The sequence below is a fragment of the Oncorhynchus clarkii genome, chromosome 28 (genome assembly GCF_045791955.1).
Source record: "Oncorhynchus clarkii lewisi isolate Uvic-CL-2024 chromosome 28, UVic_Ocla_1.0, whole genome shotgun sequence".
Lineage (NCBI taxonomy): Eukaryota > Metazoa > Chordata > Actinopteri > Salmoniformes > Salmonidae > Oncorhynchus > Oncorhynchus clarkii.
The window spans coordinates 48,183,323-48,201,237 of NC_092174.1; the positions used below are offsets into that span (position 1 = coordinate 48,183,323).

Consider the following 17,915-nt stretch of genomic DNA (forward strand, 5'->3'; position numbering starts at 1 on the left):
GACAAAGATTCTGATTCAGAATGTTAGTAAAGATAAAGGTTATGAGATTCTGATACAGAATGTTAGTAAAGATAAAGGTTATGACAAAGATTCTGATTCAGAATGTTAGTAAAGAGGAAAGTTATGACAAAGATTCTGATTCAGAATGTTAGTAAAGAGGAAGGTTATGACAAAGATTCTGATTCAGAATGTTAGTAAAGATAAAGGTTATGAGATTCTGATACAGAATGTTAGTAAAGAGAAAGGTTATGACAAAGATTCTGATTCAGAATGTTAGTAAAGAGAAAGGTTATGGCAAAGATTCAGATTCAGAATGTTAGTAAAGAGAAAGGTTATGACAAAGATTCTGATTCAGAATGTTAGTAAAGAGGAAGATTATGACAAAGATTCTGATTCAGAATGTTAGTAAAGAGGAAGGTTATGACAAAGATTCTGATACAGAATGTCAGTAAAGAGGAAGGTTGTGAGATTCTGATTCAGAATGTTAGTAAAGAGAAAGGTTATGACAAAGATTCTGATTCAGAATGTCAGTAAAGAGAAAGGTTATGACAAAGATTCTGATTCAGAATGTTAGTAAAGAGAAAGGTTACGAGATTCTGATTCAGAATGTCAGTAAAGAGAAAGTTAATGACAAAGATTCTGATTCAGAATGTTAGTAAAGAGAAAGGTTATGAGATTCTGATACAGAATGTCAGTAAAGAGGAAGGTTGTGAGATTCTGATTCAGAATGTCAGTAAAGAGAAAGGTTATGACAAAGGATCTGATTCAGAATGGTAGTAAAGAGAAAGGTTATGAGATTCTGATTCAGAATGTTAGTAAAGAGAAAGGTTATGAGATTCTGATTCAGAATGTTTGTAAAGAGAAAGGTTATGACAAAGCTTCTGATTCAGAATGTTAGTAAAGAGAAAGGTTATGACAAAGATTCTGATTCAGAATGTTAGTAAAGAGGAAGATTATGACAAAGATTCTGATTCAGAATGTTAGTAAAGAGGAAGGTTGTGAGATTCTGATTCAGAATGTTAGTAAAGAGAACGTTTATGAGATTCTGATTCAGAATGTTAGTAAAGAAAAAGGTTATGACAAAGATTCTGATTCAGAATGTAAGTAAAGAGAAAGGTTATGACAAAGATTCTGATTCAGAATGTTAGTAAAGAGAAAGGTTATGACAAAGATTCTGATTCAGAATGTTAGTAAAGAGAAAGGTTATGACAAAGATTCTGATGTTAGTAAAGAGGAAGGTTATGACAAAGATTCTGATTCAGAATGTTAGTAAAGAGAAATGTTACGACAAAGATTCTGATTCAGAATGTTAGTAAAGAGGAAGATTATGACAAAGATTCTGATTCAGAATGTTAGTAAAGAGGAAGGTTGTGAGATTCTGATTCAGAATGTTAGTAAAGAGAACGTTTATGAGATTCTGATTCAGAATGTTAGTAAAGAAAAAGGTTATGACAAAGATTCTGATTCAGAATGTAAGTAAAGAGAAAGGTTATGACAAAGATTCTGATTCAGAATGTTAGTAAAGAGAAAGGTTATGACAAAGATTCTGATTCAGAATGTTAGTAAAGAGAAAGGTTATGACAAAGATTCTGATTCAGAATGTTAGTAAAGAGAAAGGTTATGACAAAGATTCTGATTCAGAATGTTAGTAAAGAGAAAGGTTATGACAAAGATTCAGATTCAGAATGTTAGTAAAGAGAAAGGTTATGACAAAGATTCTGATTCAGAATGTTAGTAAAGAGGAAGGTTATGACAAAGATTCTGATACAGAATGTCAGTAAAGAGGAAGGTTGTGAGATTCTGATTCAGAATGTCAGTAAAGAGGAAGGTTATGACAAAGATTCTGATTCAGAATGTTAGTAAAGAGGAAGGTTATGACAAAGATTCTGATTCAGAATGTCAGTAAAGAAAAAAGTTATGACAAAGATTCTCAATCAGAATGTTAGTAAAGAGAAAGGTTATGACAAAGATTCAGATTCAGAATGTGAGTAAAGAGAAAGGTTATGAGATTCTGATTCAGAATGTTAGTAAAGAGAAAGTTTATGAGATTCTGATTCAGAATGTTAGTAAAGAGAAAGTTTATGAGATTCTGATTCAGAATGTTAGTAAAGAGGAAGATTATGACAAAGATTCTGATTCAGAATGTCAGTAAAGAGGAAGGTTATGACAAAGATTCTGATTCAGAATGTAAGTAAAGAGAAAGTTTATGAGATTCTGATAAAGAATGTTAGTAAAGAGAAAGGTTATGACAAAGATTCTGATTCAGAATGTTAGTAAAGAGAAAGGTTATGACAAAGATTCTGATTCAGAATGTTAGTAAAGATAAAGGTTATGAGATTCTGATACAGAATGTTAGTAAAGATAAAGGTTATGACAAAGATTCTGATTCAGAATGTTAGTAAAGAGGTAAGTTATGACAAAGATTCTGATTCAGAATGTTAGTAAAGAGGAAGGTTATGACAAAGATTCTGATTCAGAATGTTAGTAAAGAGAAATGTTACGACAAAGATTCTGATTCAGAATGTTAGTAAAGAGGAAGATTATGACAAAGATTCTGATTCAGAATGTTAGTAAAGAGGAAGGTTATGACAAAGATTCTGATACAGAATGTCAGTAAAGAGGAAGGTTGTGAGATTCTGATTCAGAATGTTTGTAAAGAGAAAGGTTATAAGATTCTGATTCAGAATGTTAGTAAAGAGAAAGTTTATGAGATTCTGATTCAGAATGTTAGTAAAGAGGAAGATTATGACAAAGATTCTGATTTAGAATGTCAGTAAAGAGGAAGGTTATGACAAAGATTCTGATTCAGAATGTAAGTAAAGAGAAAGTTGATGAGATTCTGATAAAGAATGTTAGTAAAGAGAAAGGTTATGACAAAGATTCTGATTCAGAATGTTAGTAAAGAGAAAGGTTATGACAACGATTCTGATTCAGAATGTTAGTAAAGAGAAAGATTATGACAAAGGATCTGATTCAGAATGTTAGTAAAGAGAAAGGTTATGACAAAGATTCTGATACAGAATGTCAGTAAAGAGGAAGGTTGTGAGATTCTGATTCAGAATGTTAGTAAAGAGAAAGATTATGACAAAGGATCTGATTCAGAATGTTAGTAAAGAGAAAGGTTATGACAAAGATTCTGATACAGAATGTCAGTAAAGAGGAAGGTTGTGAGATTCTGATTCAGAATGTTAGTAAAGAGAAAGATTATGACAAAGACTCTGATTCAGAATGTTAGTAAAGAGGAAGGTTATGACAAAGATTCTGATTCAGAATGTTAGTAAAGAGGAAGGTTATGAGATTCTGATTCAGAATGTTAGTAAAGAAAAAGGTTATGACAAAGATTCTGATTCAGAATGTTAGTAAAGAGGAAGGTTATGAGATTCTGATTCAGAATGTTAGTAAAGAGAAAGGTTATGACAAAGATTCTGATTCAGAATGTTAGTAAAGAGGAAGATTATGACAAAGATTCCGATTCAGAATGTTAGTAAAGATAAAGGTTATGACAAAGATTCTGATTCAGAATGTCAGTAAAGAGGAAGGTTATGAGATTCTGATTCAGAATGTTAGTAAAGAAAAAGGTTATGACAAAGATTCTGATTCAGAATGTCAGTAAAGAGAAAGGTTATGAGATTCTGATTCAGAATGTTAGTAAAGAAAAAGGTTATGACAAAGATTCTGATTCAGAATGTCAGTAAAGAGGAAGGTTATGACAAAGATTCTGATTCAGAATGTTAGTAAAGATAAAGTTTATGAGATTCTGATTCAGAATGTTAGTAAAGAGAAAGGTTATGAGATTCTGATTCAGAATGTTAGTAAAGAGAAAGGTTATGACAAAGATTCTGATTCAGAATGTTAGTAAAGAGAAAGGTTATGACAAATATTCTGATTCAGAATGTTAGTAAAGAGGAAGATTATGACAAAGATTCCGATTCAGAATGTTAGTAAAGAGGAAGGTTATGAGATTCTGATTCAGAATGTCAGTAAAGAGAAAGGTTATGACAAAGATTCTGATTCAGAATGTCAGTAAAGAAAAAGGTTATGACAAAGATCTGATTCAGAATGTTAGTAAAGAGAAAGGTTATGAGATTCTGATTCAGAATGTTAGTAAAGAGAAAGGTTATGACAAAGATTCTGATTCAGAATGTTTGTAAAGAGAAAGGTTATGAGATTCTGATTCAGAAAAAATTCCTAATACCACCATCTAGTGGGCACAACCTGGTAATATCAGGATTTTTGAAGAAATTATTTTTTTCAAAACTATTAAAATATTGTCTCTCTCTTTGGTTAATTACTCACATTTTATGCACTACAGTGATAGCTAGCTGTAGCTTATGCTTTCAGTACTAGATACATTTTTTGATCCTTTGATTGGGTGGACTTGTCAGCAAGAGCTCTGATAGGTTGGAGGACATCCTCTGGAAGTTGTCATAATCACTGTGTAAGTCTATGGAAGGTGGTGAGAACCATGAGCCTCCTTGGTTTCGTATTAAAGTCAATGTACCAAGAGGAGGATGGAAGCTAGCTGTCCTCCGGCTACATCATGGTGCTACCCTACAGAGTTCTGTTGAGGCTACTGCAGATATTCATTGAAAAACAGTGTATTTTAATCAGTTATTTGGTGATGTGAACATATTTAGTATAGTTGTATCTAATAATAATAATAACTTTTTAACGCTTCACTATTTCTATTTTTATGAAATTCACTGAAGAGGATGGTCCTGCTCTTCCTCCTCAGAGGAGCCGCCACTGACCTGAATGGCATTATTATTATAATAATGTATACAGTCTATAAGACTGAGCAGCAGTGGTGTCATGCTGTATCTGAATGGCATCACAGGCTATAAACACTCACCTTGAAATGTTAAGAGGAAATCGCTGTTAGCCGCCATGTAGGAGACTAATCAAGAGTCTGTGGAGACAAAGAAGATTAGTGTCAAGATACACGCTTCTCCATAGAGATCCATTACGCTGCTGGCACTGTAACGATGCAGGAAATGTGGATAGACTTGTTCAATGGGATTCGATGATCATCACTCAGTAGCTTTTTCAGAGGATAGAGGTTGACAGGCTAACAATACCATGTAAACATATACAGTGTATAGTAAATGTAAGTACAGTTTTGTTTGTTCACTACGATTGAATGCAGATGATAAAACTAACTCAGCACTGCTAGCTCAATCAGTGTCGGTCGGATCAACATTTACAGGATGGGTACCCGGAGGAAATTGGGGGAGGGTCATGTTATTTCAATTTCAGTCAAGGGAAGGGTTTAGTATTATTTTAATCTGGTCCAGGGGAGGGTCATGTAATATTTTGTGTTTTAAATATATCTATTTACACACACACACACACACACACACACACACACACACACACACACACACACACACACACACACACACACACACAGTCAAAAGTTTGGACAGCTACTCATCCAAGGGTTCTTTATTGTTTCTATTTTCTACATTGTAGAATAACAGTGAAGACATCAACACTATGTAATAACACACATGGAATCATGTAGTAAGCAACAAAGTGTTAAACAAATCAAAATATATTTTAGATTCTTCAAAGTAGCCACCCTTTGCCTTGATGACAGCTTTACACACTCTTGGAATTCTCTCAACCAGTTTCATGAGGTAGTCACCTGGAATGCATTTCAATTAACAGGTGTACCTTGTTTAAAGTGGAATCTATTTCAACCAGGAGAAAAAGGTACATTTGCAAACCGTAGCCGTGCTTGATGCTTTACACCGCTGAGAAATGTGGGGTTGGAAAGTCTCAAGTTTAGACAAAGAACACCGGATCGAGACAAAACTATCGATGGCTGTGTGAATGCATTAACAGAAACTATCGATGGCTGTGTGAATGCATTAACAGAAACTATCGATGGCTGTGTGAATGCATTAAGAGAAACTATCAATGGCTGTGTGAATACATTTTTTTTATTTTATTTATTTTACCTTTATTTTACTAGGCAAGTCAGTTAAGAACAAATTCTTATTTTCAATGACGGCCTTGGAACAGTGGGTTAACTGCCTGTTCAGGGGCAGAACGACAGATTTGTACCTTGTCAGCTCGGGGATTTGAACTTGCAACCTTCCGGATACTAGTCCAACGCTCTAACCAGTAGGCTACCCTGCTGCCTCTACACTCTAACCACTAGGCTACCCTGCCGCCTCTACACTCTAACCACTAGGCTACCCTGCCGCCCAAGAGAAGTGGCTACGTCATGTGAGATGCTCTGGACTCAGACATGTTGAGGGAGCAGCTAGTGGAAAGATGTGCAAACAAAAGCCTGAGATTCATTTCTCCAGGCAGAAGGATTAACACTACTAGGTGATCTCACCATTGCTACAATATTTGAAGGAGCACAGGCAGAATCAGAAGTGCTTTCTGATCATTTTGGCAAGGCTAAAGACAGTCATGTTATTTTACTGGAGGACGTGTAAACACTAATAAACGGAGAGGCAATGCACGAAATGGAAAGAAAAGCACCAACACAGCTAAATGCTTAAACTGTAAGAAGACAGTCAATTGTGGTCCGTAGAGAGAACAGTCCATTGTGGTCCGTAGAGAAAACAGTCCATTGTGGTCCGTAGAGAAAACAGTCCATTGTGGTCCGTAGAGAAAACAGTCCATTGTGGTCCGTAGAGAAAACAGTCCATTGTGGTCCGTAGAGAAAACAGTCCATTGTGGTCCGTAGACAAAACAGTCCATTGTGTTCCGTAGAGAAAACAGTCCATTGTGGTCCGTAGACAAAACAGTCCATTGTGGTCCGTAGACAAAACAGTCCATTGTGGTCCGTAGAGAAAACAGTCCATTGTGGTCCGTAGAGAAAACAGTCCATTGTGGTCCGTAGAGAAAACAGTCCATTGTGGTCCGTAGAGAAAACAGTCCATTGTGGTCCGTAGAGAAAACAGTCCATTGTGGTCAGTAGAGAAAACAGTCCATTGTGGTCCGTAGAGAAAACAGTCCATTGTGTTCCGTAGAGAAAACAGTCCATTGTGGTCCGTAGAGAAAACAGTCCATTGTGGTCCGTAGAGAAAACAGTCCATTGTGGTCCGTAGTCCGTAGAGAGAACAGTCCATTGTGGTCCGTAGAGAAAACAGTCCATTGTGGTCCGTAGAGAAAACAGTCCATTGTGGTCCGTAGAGAAAACAGTCCATTGTGGTCCGTAGAGAAAACAGTCCATTGTTGTGAAAACAGTCCATTGTGGTCCGTAGAGAAAACAGTCCATTGTGGTCCGTAGAGAGAACAGTCCATTGTGTTCCGTAGAGAAAAGAAAGACCATTGTGGTCCGTAGAGAAAACAGTCCATTGTGTTCCGTAGAGAGAACAGTCCATTGTGGTCCGTAGACAAAACAGTCCATTGTGGTCCGTAGAGAAAACAGTCCATTGTGGTCCGTAAAGAAAACAGTCCATTGTGGTCCGTAGAGAAAACAGTCCATTGTGGTCCGTAGAGAAAACAGTCCATTGTGGTCCGTAGAGAAAACAGTCCATTGTGGTCCGTAGACAAAACAGTCCATTGTGGTCCGTAGAGAAAACAGTCCATTGTGGTCCGTAAAGAAAACAGTCCATTGTGGTCCGTAGAGAAAACAGTCCATTGTGGTCCGTAGAGAAAACAGTCCATTGTGGTCTGTAGAGAAAACAGTCCATTGTGGTCCGTAGAGAAAACAGTCCATTGTGGTCCGTAGAGAAAACAGTCCATTGTGTTCCGTAGAGAAAACAGTCCATTGTGGTCCGTAGAGAAAACAGTCCATTGTGGTCCGTAGAGAAAACAGTCCATTGTGTTCCGTAGAGAAAAAAGTCCATTGTGTTCCGTAGAGAGAACAGTCCATTGTGTTCCGTAGAGAAAAGAAAGACCATTGTGGTCCGTAGAGAAAACAGTCCATTGTGGTCCGTAGAGAGAACAGTCCATTGTGGTCCGTAGAGAAAACTGTCCATTGTGGTCCGTAGAGAGAACAGTCCATTGTGGTCCGTAGAGAAAACAGTCCATTGTGGTCCGTAGAGAGAACAGTCCATTGTGGTCCGTAGAGAAAACAGTCCATTGTGGTCCGTAGAGAGAACAGTCCATTGTGTTCCGTAGAGAAAACAGTCCATTGTGGTCCGTAGAGAAAACAGTCCATTGTGGTCCGTAGAGAAAACAGTCCATTGTGGTCCGTAGAGAAAACAGTCCATTGTGGTCCGTAGAGAGAACAGTCCATTGTGTTCCGTAGAGAAAAGAAAGACCATTGTGGTCCGTAGAGAAAACAGTCCATTGTGTTCCGTAGAGAGAACAGTCCATTGTGTTCCGTAGAGAGAACAGTCCATTGTGTTCCGTAGAGAGAACAGTCCATTGTGTTCCGTAGAGAAAACAGTCCATTGTGGTCCGTAGACAAAACAGTCCATTGTGGTCCGTAGAGAAAACAGTCCATTGTGGTCCGTAGAGAGAACAGTCCATTGTGGTCCGTAGAGAAAACAGTCCATTGTGGTCCGTAGAGAGAACAGTCCATTGTGGTCCGTAGAGAAAACAGTCCATTGTGGTCCGTAGAGAGAACAGTCCATTGTGGTCCGTAGAGAGAACAGTCCATTGTGGTCCGTAGAGAAAACAGTCCATTGTGGTCCGTAGAGAGAACAGTCCATTGTGGTCCGTAGAGAAAACAGTCCATTGTGGTCCGTAGAGAGAACAGTCCATTGTGGTCCGTAGAGAGAACAGTCCATTGTGTTCCGTAGAGAAAACTGTCCATTGTGGTCCGTAGAGAGAACAGTCCATTGTGGTCCGTAGAGAAAACAGTCCATTGTGGTCCGTAGAGAGAACAGTCCATTGTGGTCCGTAGAGAAAACAGTCCATTGTGGTCCGTAGAGAGAACAGTCCATTGTGGTCCGTAGAGAAAACAGTCCATTGTGGTCCGTAGAGAGAACAGTCCATTGTGGTCCGTAGAGAAAACAGTCCATTGTGGTCCGTAGAGAAAAGAAAGACCATTGAAAAGAACAAAATCAAGGTGACAAAAATAAATAGAGACAAAGCTAAAAGTGACAACCCAGTTAGAGCTGTGAAGGAACCTGAATCTGACTCCAGTTTCTCTATTCAATCTATCAGGAAGGAAAATAAACAGTGCAAGTCAATGGACAATATCTGAAAATGATCCTTAATACAGTCAGTGGAAGGAATTTCATCGGAGAAGCCCTGTTCAAGAGAACGTTTGCAGGAATGGAACTTAGAGAGTAAGAAAAAGTGCTATGTTTCTGCTCAGACTACTCCACTACAATGTGTAGGTTATTTGAAAGCAGAACTTTGGAATAAAAGTGCATCGACATACCAGATATTGGTGCTCAGAGGAAACGTAGAAGCATTGATAGGAAGGAAAATATGTTTTGACTTGAAAATACAGAGCACAAGAGATAATGTCAATTCAGTAGAGCAATCACCGGGCATATTCATGCAGCTAGCACAGGAATAGGAGTCCCTTTTCCAAGGACTTGGACATATCAGTGGATACGCTCACAAAAGGTACGGTGAATGAGCAAATAGTCCCTGTAGCTCAAGGCCTGAGATGTGTTTCCTTATCCAATGCTGGAAGCTGTCAATCAAGAACTGGACTCGATATTAGATGATGACATCATACAAGAAGTGAATCAAAGATCAGAAAGGATTTCCAATATTCTCCACATTCCAAAGAAAGACAAAAGAAGTCAGAGTTTGTGCTGACTTATGAGAACAAAGCTGTCATAGAGAACGACACCAAGTTCCCACAGTAGACAGTATACTGCAAGCATTGCAAGGAGCGAAAGTGTTCGCAAAACTGGATGCGAAAAAGGATCATGGCAAGTTGAACTAGCCTCAGAATCAAGAAACCTGACAACATTCATCATACACAGTGGATACTACAGATTCAATAAATTTCCTTTCAGATTATCAAGCGCACCTGAGGCATACCAGAAAGACATGGACTTTATGCTATGTGGATTAACAACATTCAAATCAAATTGTATTGGTCACATACACCTGGTTAGCAGATGTTATTGCCAGTGAAGCGAAATGCTTATTGAATTCTAGGTCAGGTGAACAAAAGGACTTGAGTTCCTGTTGTTGTAATAACATATTAAAACATGTAATGACGCATTCACTGACTGTTGTCTGCCTGGGCTTAACCATACAATTTTGTCTTGTACTCTGTGTTATACCCTCCCTCTCTCTCTGTTTCTCAATATACTAACTGCACGGGAAACCCCCACCAGGGTGGGGGTTTAAGATAAAACACACTGACAACCCATAAATATACACTGCTCAAAACCCTTTGGGATGGGCTCCAAAGACAAAGAACTCTGTCAAGAACCAATGGGATACTGACGCCAGGCTGGAGAGGACTGTCTATCACCTACGAACAACCAACCAGGAGCCAGGACTACTAGAATCTACCTACGTCATTTCAATGTATAAATGTACTGCCCAAATATGTTGTACCTCCTCTTTTTCCGAAAGCTCCCTAAGGGTTGGACGAATAGGAGCCGTGCTGCACGTTTGCCAGATATTATTATGCTTGATTAAAGGCCTCTAATATACCGTATCCGCCTTGTCCAGAGTCTCATCTTGGTCTTGTTTCTCCAATAACTAATCATTTACACTGTATGTTGCTAAAATTACACCATGATTGTCGTTAATCATGAAACCTACACCCCCGCCCTTCGTCTTACCGGAGAGATGTTTATTCCTGTCGGAGCGATTCACTGAAAATCCGAATTCTGACAGCATGTCCCAAGCTAGCCATGTTTCCGTGAAACAGAATCCCAATCCCAGATATCTCTTTGGGAAGTAACTCTTGCACTGATTTCAGCGACTTTGTTAACTGGGGACTGGACATTAGCGAGTAATATACTGGGAAGCGGTGGGTGGTGTGTGCGCTTCCGAAGCCTCACTAGAAGACCGCTCCGGCACCCTCTCCTCCGACGGTGTTGTTTTGGGTTGGCCTCTGGAATCAGTTCAAATACCCTGGGTGGTACAGACAAAGGATTCACTTTGGGAAAGTCGTAAACCTGGTCATTGTGCTGGTAAGTTGACGTCTCTCTGATATCCAATAGTTCTTCCCGGCTGTATGTTATAACACTTAAGGTTTTCTGGGCAATACAATGCAAGAAATAATACATGAAAAAATAGAGAAAAATACTGCACAGTTTCCTAAGGACTAGAAGCGGAGCTGCCATCTCTATCGGCACCATTTTTAACAGTAGTGATTATTGACACAAACCCAGTAGGACTTGAAGATATATTGCTACAGCAAGAGAAAATTAACAGAACAAGCCAATTGCTTATGCAAGTCGTTCACTGACCTCTAGAGAGACAAGATATTCTCAGATCGAGTGAGAAGCTCTTGGGTGCGTAAGGGCAATAGAACACTTCATAACTTTTATATATGGAGGCCAGTTTGTACTACAAACTGATCCCAAACCACTGATCTACATGTTGGATTTGGAGGCAAGTCGTGGACAAAAGTTTTGAGAATGACACAAATATAAATTTTCACAAAGTCTGCTGCCTCAGTTTGTATGATGGCAATTTGCATATACTCCAGAATGTTATGAAGAGTGATCAGATGAATTACAATTAATTGCAAAGTCCCTCTTTGCCATGCAAATGAACTGAATCCCCCAAAAACATTTCCACTGCATTTCAACCCTGCCACAAAAGGACCAGCTGACATAATGTCAGTGATTCTCTCGTTAACACAGGTGTGAGTGTTGATGAGGACAAGGCTGGAGATCATTCTGTCATGCTGATTGAGTTTGAATAAAAGACTGGAAGCTTCAAAAGGAGGGTGGTGCTTGGAATCATTGTTCTTCCTCTGTCAACCATGGTTACCTGCAAGGAAACACGTGCCGTCATCATTGCTTTACACAAAAAGGGCTTCACAGGCAAGGATATTGCTGCAAGTAAGATTGCACCTAAATCAACCATTAATCGGATCATCAAGAACTTCAAGGAGAGCGGTTCAATTGTTGTGAAGAAGGCTTCAGGGCGCCCAAGAAAATCCAGCAAGCGCCAGGACCGTCTCCTAAAGTTGATTCAGCTGCAGGATCGGGGCATCACTAGTACAGAGCTTGCTCAGGAATGGCAGCAGGCAGGTGTGAATGCATCTGCATGCACAGTGAGGTGAAGACTTTTGGAGGATGGCCTGGTGTCAAGAAGGGTAGCAAAGAAGCCACTTCTCTCCAGGAAAAACATCAGGGACAGACTGATATTCTCCAAAAGGTAAAGGGATTGGACTGCTGAGGACTGAGGTAAAGTCATTTTCTCTGATGAATCCCCTTTCCGATTGTTTGGGGCATCTGGAAAAAAGCTTGTCCGGAGAAGACAAGGTGAGCGCTACCATCAGTCCTGTGTCATGCCAACAGAAAGCATCCCGAGACCATTCATGTGTGGGGTTGCTTCTCAACCAAGGGAGTGGGCTCACTCACAATTTTGCCTCAGAACACAGCCATGAATAAAGAATGGTACCAACACATCCTCCGAAAGCAACTTCTCCCAACCATCCAGGAACAGTTTGGTTTATGAATAATGCCTTTTCCAGCACGATGGAGCATCTTGACATTAGGCAAAAGTGATAACTAAGTGGCTCGGGGAACAAAACATCGATATTTTGGGTCCATGGCCAGGAAACTCCCCAGACCATAATCCCATTGAGAACTTGTGGTCAATCCTCAAGAGGCGGGTGGACAAACTAAATTCTGACAAACTCCAAGCATTGATTATGCAGTCAGGATGTGGCCCAGAAGTTAATTGACAGAGTGCCAGGGCAGATTGCAGAGGTCTTGAAAAAGAAGGGTCAACACTGCAAATATTGACTCTTTGCATCAACTTCATGTAATTGTCAATGAAAGCCTTTGACACTTACGCTATGTCTGAGAATTCAAAGACTTGGACCACAAGATTGAGCACATCAAGGGAAAAACAAACGTTGCAGATTCCCTATCTCGCTTTCCCTATCCTGAAACTGAAGAAAATGGATATGTTGATGATTATGTGCAGAGAGTGCTTTCAGTTAGCAACCTACCTGCATTGACAATCAAGGATCTGAAAGAAGCAACAAAACAGGATAAAAATTTGACAAAGTTGATTCAAACTGTGGAAAGGAAAAATGGCCAAATTCAGTTCCAGAGGATCTACATACAACAGAATGGACAACACATGACGTATTCTAAGAGGACACAGGATTGTGTTACCAAAAACATAGACATCGCACACAAAACTCATCAAGGAATGGTTTGTACAAAACAGTAGCAAAGAAGCAGCACTTTGATGCTGAAAGACTGATAAGAAATTGTACGGCATCTGTGCTAAACCAGCCACTGCACGAAGACCAACCACCAAGACACTGCATTAAACTAGGTATTGACTTAGTGGGATCCATAATGAATGCATCATTACCGTAACTGACTATTACACCTGTTATCCAGAAGCCGTTGTCATATCTGACATGTCTTCAAGTACGGTGTCTTTGTAGGTGTTGGGTACCCCCTAGAGGTGGTTATAGATAATGCCAGACAATTCGTTGGACAGACTTTTGAAAACTTGTTGACATTAGAGCATCGCCATATTATCCTAAGAGCAATGGAAAAACTGAGCGATTCCATTGATATGTGAAGAAAGCAGAAGAACAGCCAACAGTGAGGGGAAAAGCCGGAAAGAGGAGCTACCAAAAATGATTACCCTTGCTAATCGCCTCAACGTGCTTCAGGGGAAACACCAGCCTTTCTCATGTTTGGAAGAGACATTCAAACAAAGTTGGCAAGTATTGAGACGTAAAAGGAAATAGACAAAATCACCACAAAACCCACAAACAGAAAATGAAACAATACGCTGACAAAACAAACAGAGCCAAAGAACACAACTTTGATGTTGGATATTATATTATATATATATATTATATTGGTCGACCTCTATTGGATATAATTGTGTACATTGTAAACATGGAGAATGGAAAGTTGCCACGTTCCGAGACACAGTGTTACTGTGACAAACCTCATTTAAAGTAGTGAGCACAGAAGATGGATCTAGAAAGCCAGCATGGTTTAGGGACATGGTAATGTAAAAAGGTCTGAAATCAAAATAACTGATATAAAAGAAGATTTGTATCAAGGGTTCCTGAAATGTTCAATTTGACTGTTGAATAATGATGGAGAATAAGAGCACCTCCTCCCAGCTGCCCACTGCACTGAGGCTAGGAAACACTGTCACCACCGATAAATAAATAAAATAAATAAGCATTTCTCTACAGCTGGCCATGCTTTCCACCTGGCAACCCCTACCCCGGTCAACTGCCCGGCACCCTCCACAGCAAACCGCACAAGCCTTCCCCATTTCTCCTTCTCCCAAATCCAGTCAGCTGATGTTCTGAAAGAGCTGTAGAATCTGGACCCCCTACAATTCAGCCGGGCTAGACAATCTGGACCCTCTCTTTCTAAAATGATCTGCCGAAATTGTTGCAACCCCTATTACTAGCCTGTTCAACCTCTCTTTCGTATCGTCTGAGAACCCCAAAGATTGGAAAGCTGCCTCAAAGGGGGAGACACTCTAGACCCAAACTGTTACAGACCTATATCTATCCAATCCTGTCTTTCTAAGGTATTTGAAAGCCAAGTTAACAAACAGATTACTGACCATTTCGAATCCCACCGTACCTTCTCCGCTATGCAATCTGGTTTCAGAGCTGGTCATGGGTGCTCCTCAGCCACGCTTAAGGTCCTAAACGATATCATAACTGCCATCGATAAGAGACATTACTGTGCAGCCGTATTCATCGACCTGACCAAGGCTTTCGACTCTGTCAATCACCACATTCTCATCGGCAGACTAAACAGCCTTGGTTTCTCAAATGACTGCCTCGCCTGGTTCACCAACTACTTCTCTGATAGAGTTCAGTATGTCAAATCGGAGGGCCTGTTCTCCAGACATCTGGCAGTCTCTATGGGGGTGCCACAGGGTTCAATTCTCGGGCTGACTCTCTTCTCTGTATACATCAATGATGTCGCTCTTGGTACTGGTGATCCACCTCTACGCAGACGACACCATGCTGTATACTTCTGGCCCTTCTTTGGACACTGTTAACTAACCTCCAGACGAGCTTCAATGCCATACAACTCTCCTTCCGTGGCCTCCAATTGCTCTTAAATACAAGTAAAACTCAATGCATGCTCTTCAAACAATCGCTGCCCACACCTGCCCGCCCGCCCAGCATCACTACTCTGGACGGTTCAGACTTAGAATATGTGGACAACTACAAATACCTAGGTGGTTAGACTGTAAACTCTCCTTCCAGACTCACAATAAGCATCTCCAATCCCAAATTAAATCTAGAATCGGCTTCCTATTTCACAACAAAGCCTGCTTCACTCACGTTGCCAAACATACCCTCGTAAAACTGACCATCCTACCGATCCTCGACTTCGGCGATGTAATTTACAAAATAGCCTCCAACACGCTACTCAACAAATTGGATGCAGTCTATCACAGTGCCATCCGTTTTGTCACCAAAGCCCCATATACTACCCACCACTGCGACCTGTACGCTCTCGTTGGCTGGCACTCGCTTCATACTCCTCACCAAACCCACTGTTTTCAGGTCATCTACAAGTCTCTGATAGGGAAGGCCCCGCCTTATCTCAGCTCACTGGTCACCATAGCAGCACCCACCTGTAGCACGTGCTCCAGCAGGTATATTTCACTGGTCACCCCCAAAGCCAATTCCTCCTCTGGCCGCCTTTCCTTCCAGTTCTCTGCTGCCAATGACTGGAACTAACTGCAAAAATCTCTGAAGCTGGAGACTCTTACCTCCCTCACTAGCTTTAAGCACCAGCTCATAGCACCTGTACATAGCCCATCTGTAAATAGCCCATCCAACTACCTCATCCCCATACTGTATTTATTTATCTTGCTCCTTTGCACCCCTGTATCTCTACTTGCACATTAATCTTCTGCACATCAATCACTCTAGTGTCTAATTGGTATATTGTAATTACTTCACCACCATGGCCTATTTATTGCCTTACCTCTCTTATCCTACCTCCAATCCACATGCTGTATATAGACTTTCTTCTACTGTATTATTGACTGTAGGTTTTGTTTATTCCATGTGTAACTCTGTGTTGTTGTATGTGTCGCACTGCTTTGCTTTATCTTGGCCAGGTCGCAGTTGTAAATGAGAACTTGTTCTCAACTGGCTTACCTGGTTAAATGAAGGTGATTATTTTTTTTATATATGGAAGCACTGAAAAATTGCAGTTTTAACTTTTATTTATGTGAAAAAAAAAGTACTTTTTGAATGTAAAAGAAAACCATATTTAATGTGTAAGCTATTGTAACAACAATGTTAGAAACGGTAATTCAATTTGATTGTTAAAGTTGTGCACTTTAAATCTAACAAGGGAAGGGAGGTAGTATAGTATTATTGCAAGGGAAGGGAGGTAGTATAGTACTATTGCAAGGGAAGGGAGGTGGTATAGTACTATTGCAAGGGAAGGGAGGTAGTATAGTACTATTGCAAGGGAAGGGAGGTAGTATAGTACTATTGCAAGGGAAGGGAGGTAGTATAGTACTATTGCAAGGGAAGGGAGGTAGTATAGTACTATTGCAAGGGAAGGGAGGTAGTATAGTACTATTGCAAGGGAAGGGAGGTAGTATAGTACTATTGCAAGGGAAGGGAGGTGGTATAGTACTATTGCAAGGGAAGGGAGGTGGTATAGTACTATTGCAAGGGAAGGGAGGTAGTATAGTACTATTGCAAGGGAAGGGAGGTAGTATAGTACTATTGCAAGGGAAGGGAGGTAGTATAGTACTATTGCAAGGGAAGGGAGGTAGTATAGTACTATTGCAAGGGAAGGGAGGTAGTATAGTAAGTACTATTGCAAGGGAAGGGAGGTAGTATAGTACTATTGCAAGACTACCTACCTGTTATAGTGATGAAGACGTGACTAGAACTAGATAATGAAAATGGCTTTGAACTGTAAAACCTCGGGAAGTACGAGTTGTTATCACAGCGAGTTAAACGAGTCTCCTTCTTTAATTCAACAACATCGCGTTGCAGCGGTGGATTTGATCTGCGCACCTGCGAGCAGCCGAACGAGTCCAGAACAACTGAATGTATGCGAAGTAGAAGTAGTTTTCACATAAAAACTTTCTATGTCCGAACTCAGAAGAAAATATGGTTCGCATAAATAACATGTTTACTGTGGTAGAACGTTTATTTTGATTGGCGATAGTCTGTATTTATCAGAGTACCGTCAGTTGTAGACATAATTATTAGGGGTTATCGTTCGTTGCAATGCATGTAAACGTTTCAATTTAACTATTATATTAATCTGACGATAAACAATAACACCATTATTGTGTGCATGTAACCGTACTCAGTGATGATGGTCTATTTAGAAATTAGGTAGCTTATGCTTAACTTCGTGTTTGAGGGTATTCAAAAGTGAAACTTTTCTTTATACAATGTGTGTGGAGGGCCATCCATTTTCATTTCAGAGGCCCGATGTAACGCTTAATATAAATAACGTTCACTCTCTAATCCTATGCCAAATACAAGGAAGGCATTGCATTTCATTAGCTACATTGTGAATAATAACTCCACTAACTATTAAATAACCAAATTACCATCAATATATACTTTACCCTCTCAGCAGTTAAGAAGTAAGAAAATATGTGTAAGGTAAACTCAGCTCCCTTTTCCGGTCGCATTTTCGTTTTTCTAAATAATAGTCAAATGATCTGATCTCGAAACAGTACATAAAAATCATCGCATATTCTCATTTTATAAATATTGTATTCCTGATTATGATTTGAAATAAAATGATTGAAGGTGGAGAAATGTTCTTTATCATAGAGAAAATACCTCCTAAAGAAACATGGGACTTTTATTTTGACATGAAGCAGCAGGACCG

The 17,915-nt window shown here is 39.8% G+C and overlaps 1 protein-coding gene across 2 annotated transcripts in view; it reads right to left on the reverse strand.

The window, feature by feature from the left end:
* Positions 1-17,716, reverse strand: part of LOC139387273 (Yip1 domain family, member 1) — a 28,891-nt gene extending 11,175 nt beyond the window's left edge. Inside the window, exons 1-2 of one of the 2 annotated variants that reach the window (XM_071133387.1) lie at positions 17,629-17,716; positions 4,853-4,909 (exon numbers count right to left, since the gene is read on the reverse strand). In XM_071133387.1, the coding sequence (XP_070989488.1) occupies positions 4,853-4,889 (37 nt within the window). In that variant the 5' untranslated portion in view covers positions 4,890-4,909; positions 17,629-17,716. The remainder of the gene's footprint in view (positions 1-4,852; positions 4,910-17,628) is intronic. The other variant, XM_071133386.1, reaches the window with a different exon arrangement.
* Positions 17,717-17,915: the final 199 nt, after the last annotated feature.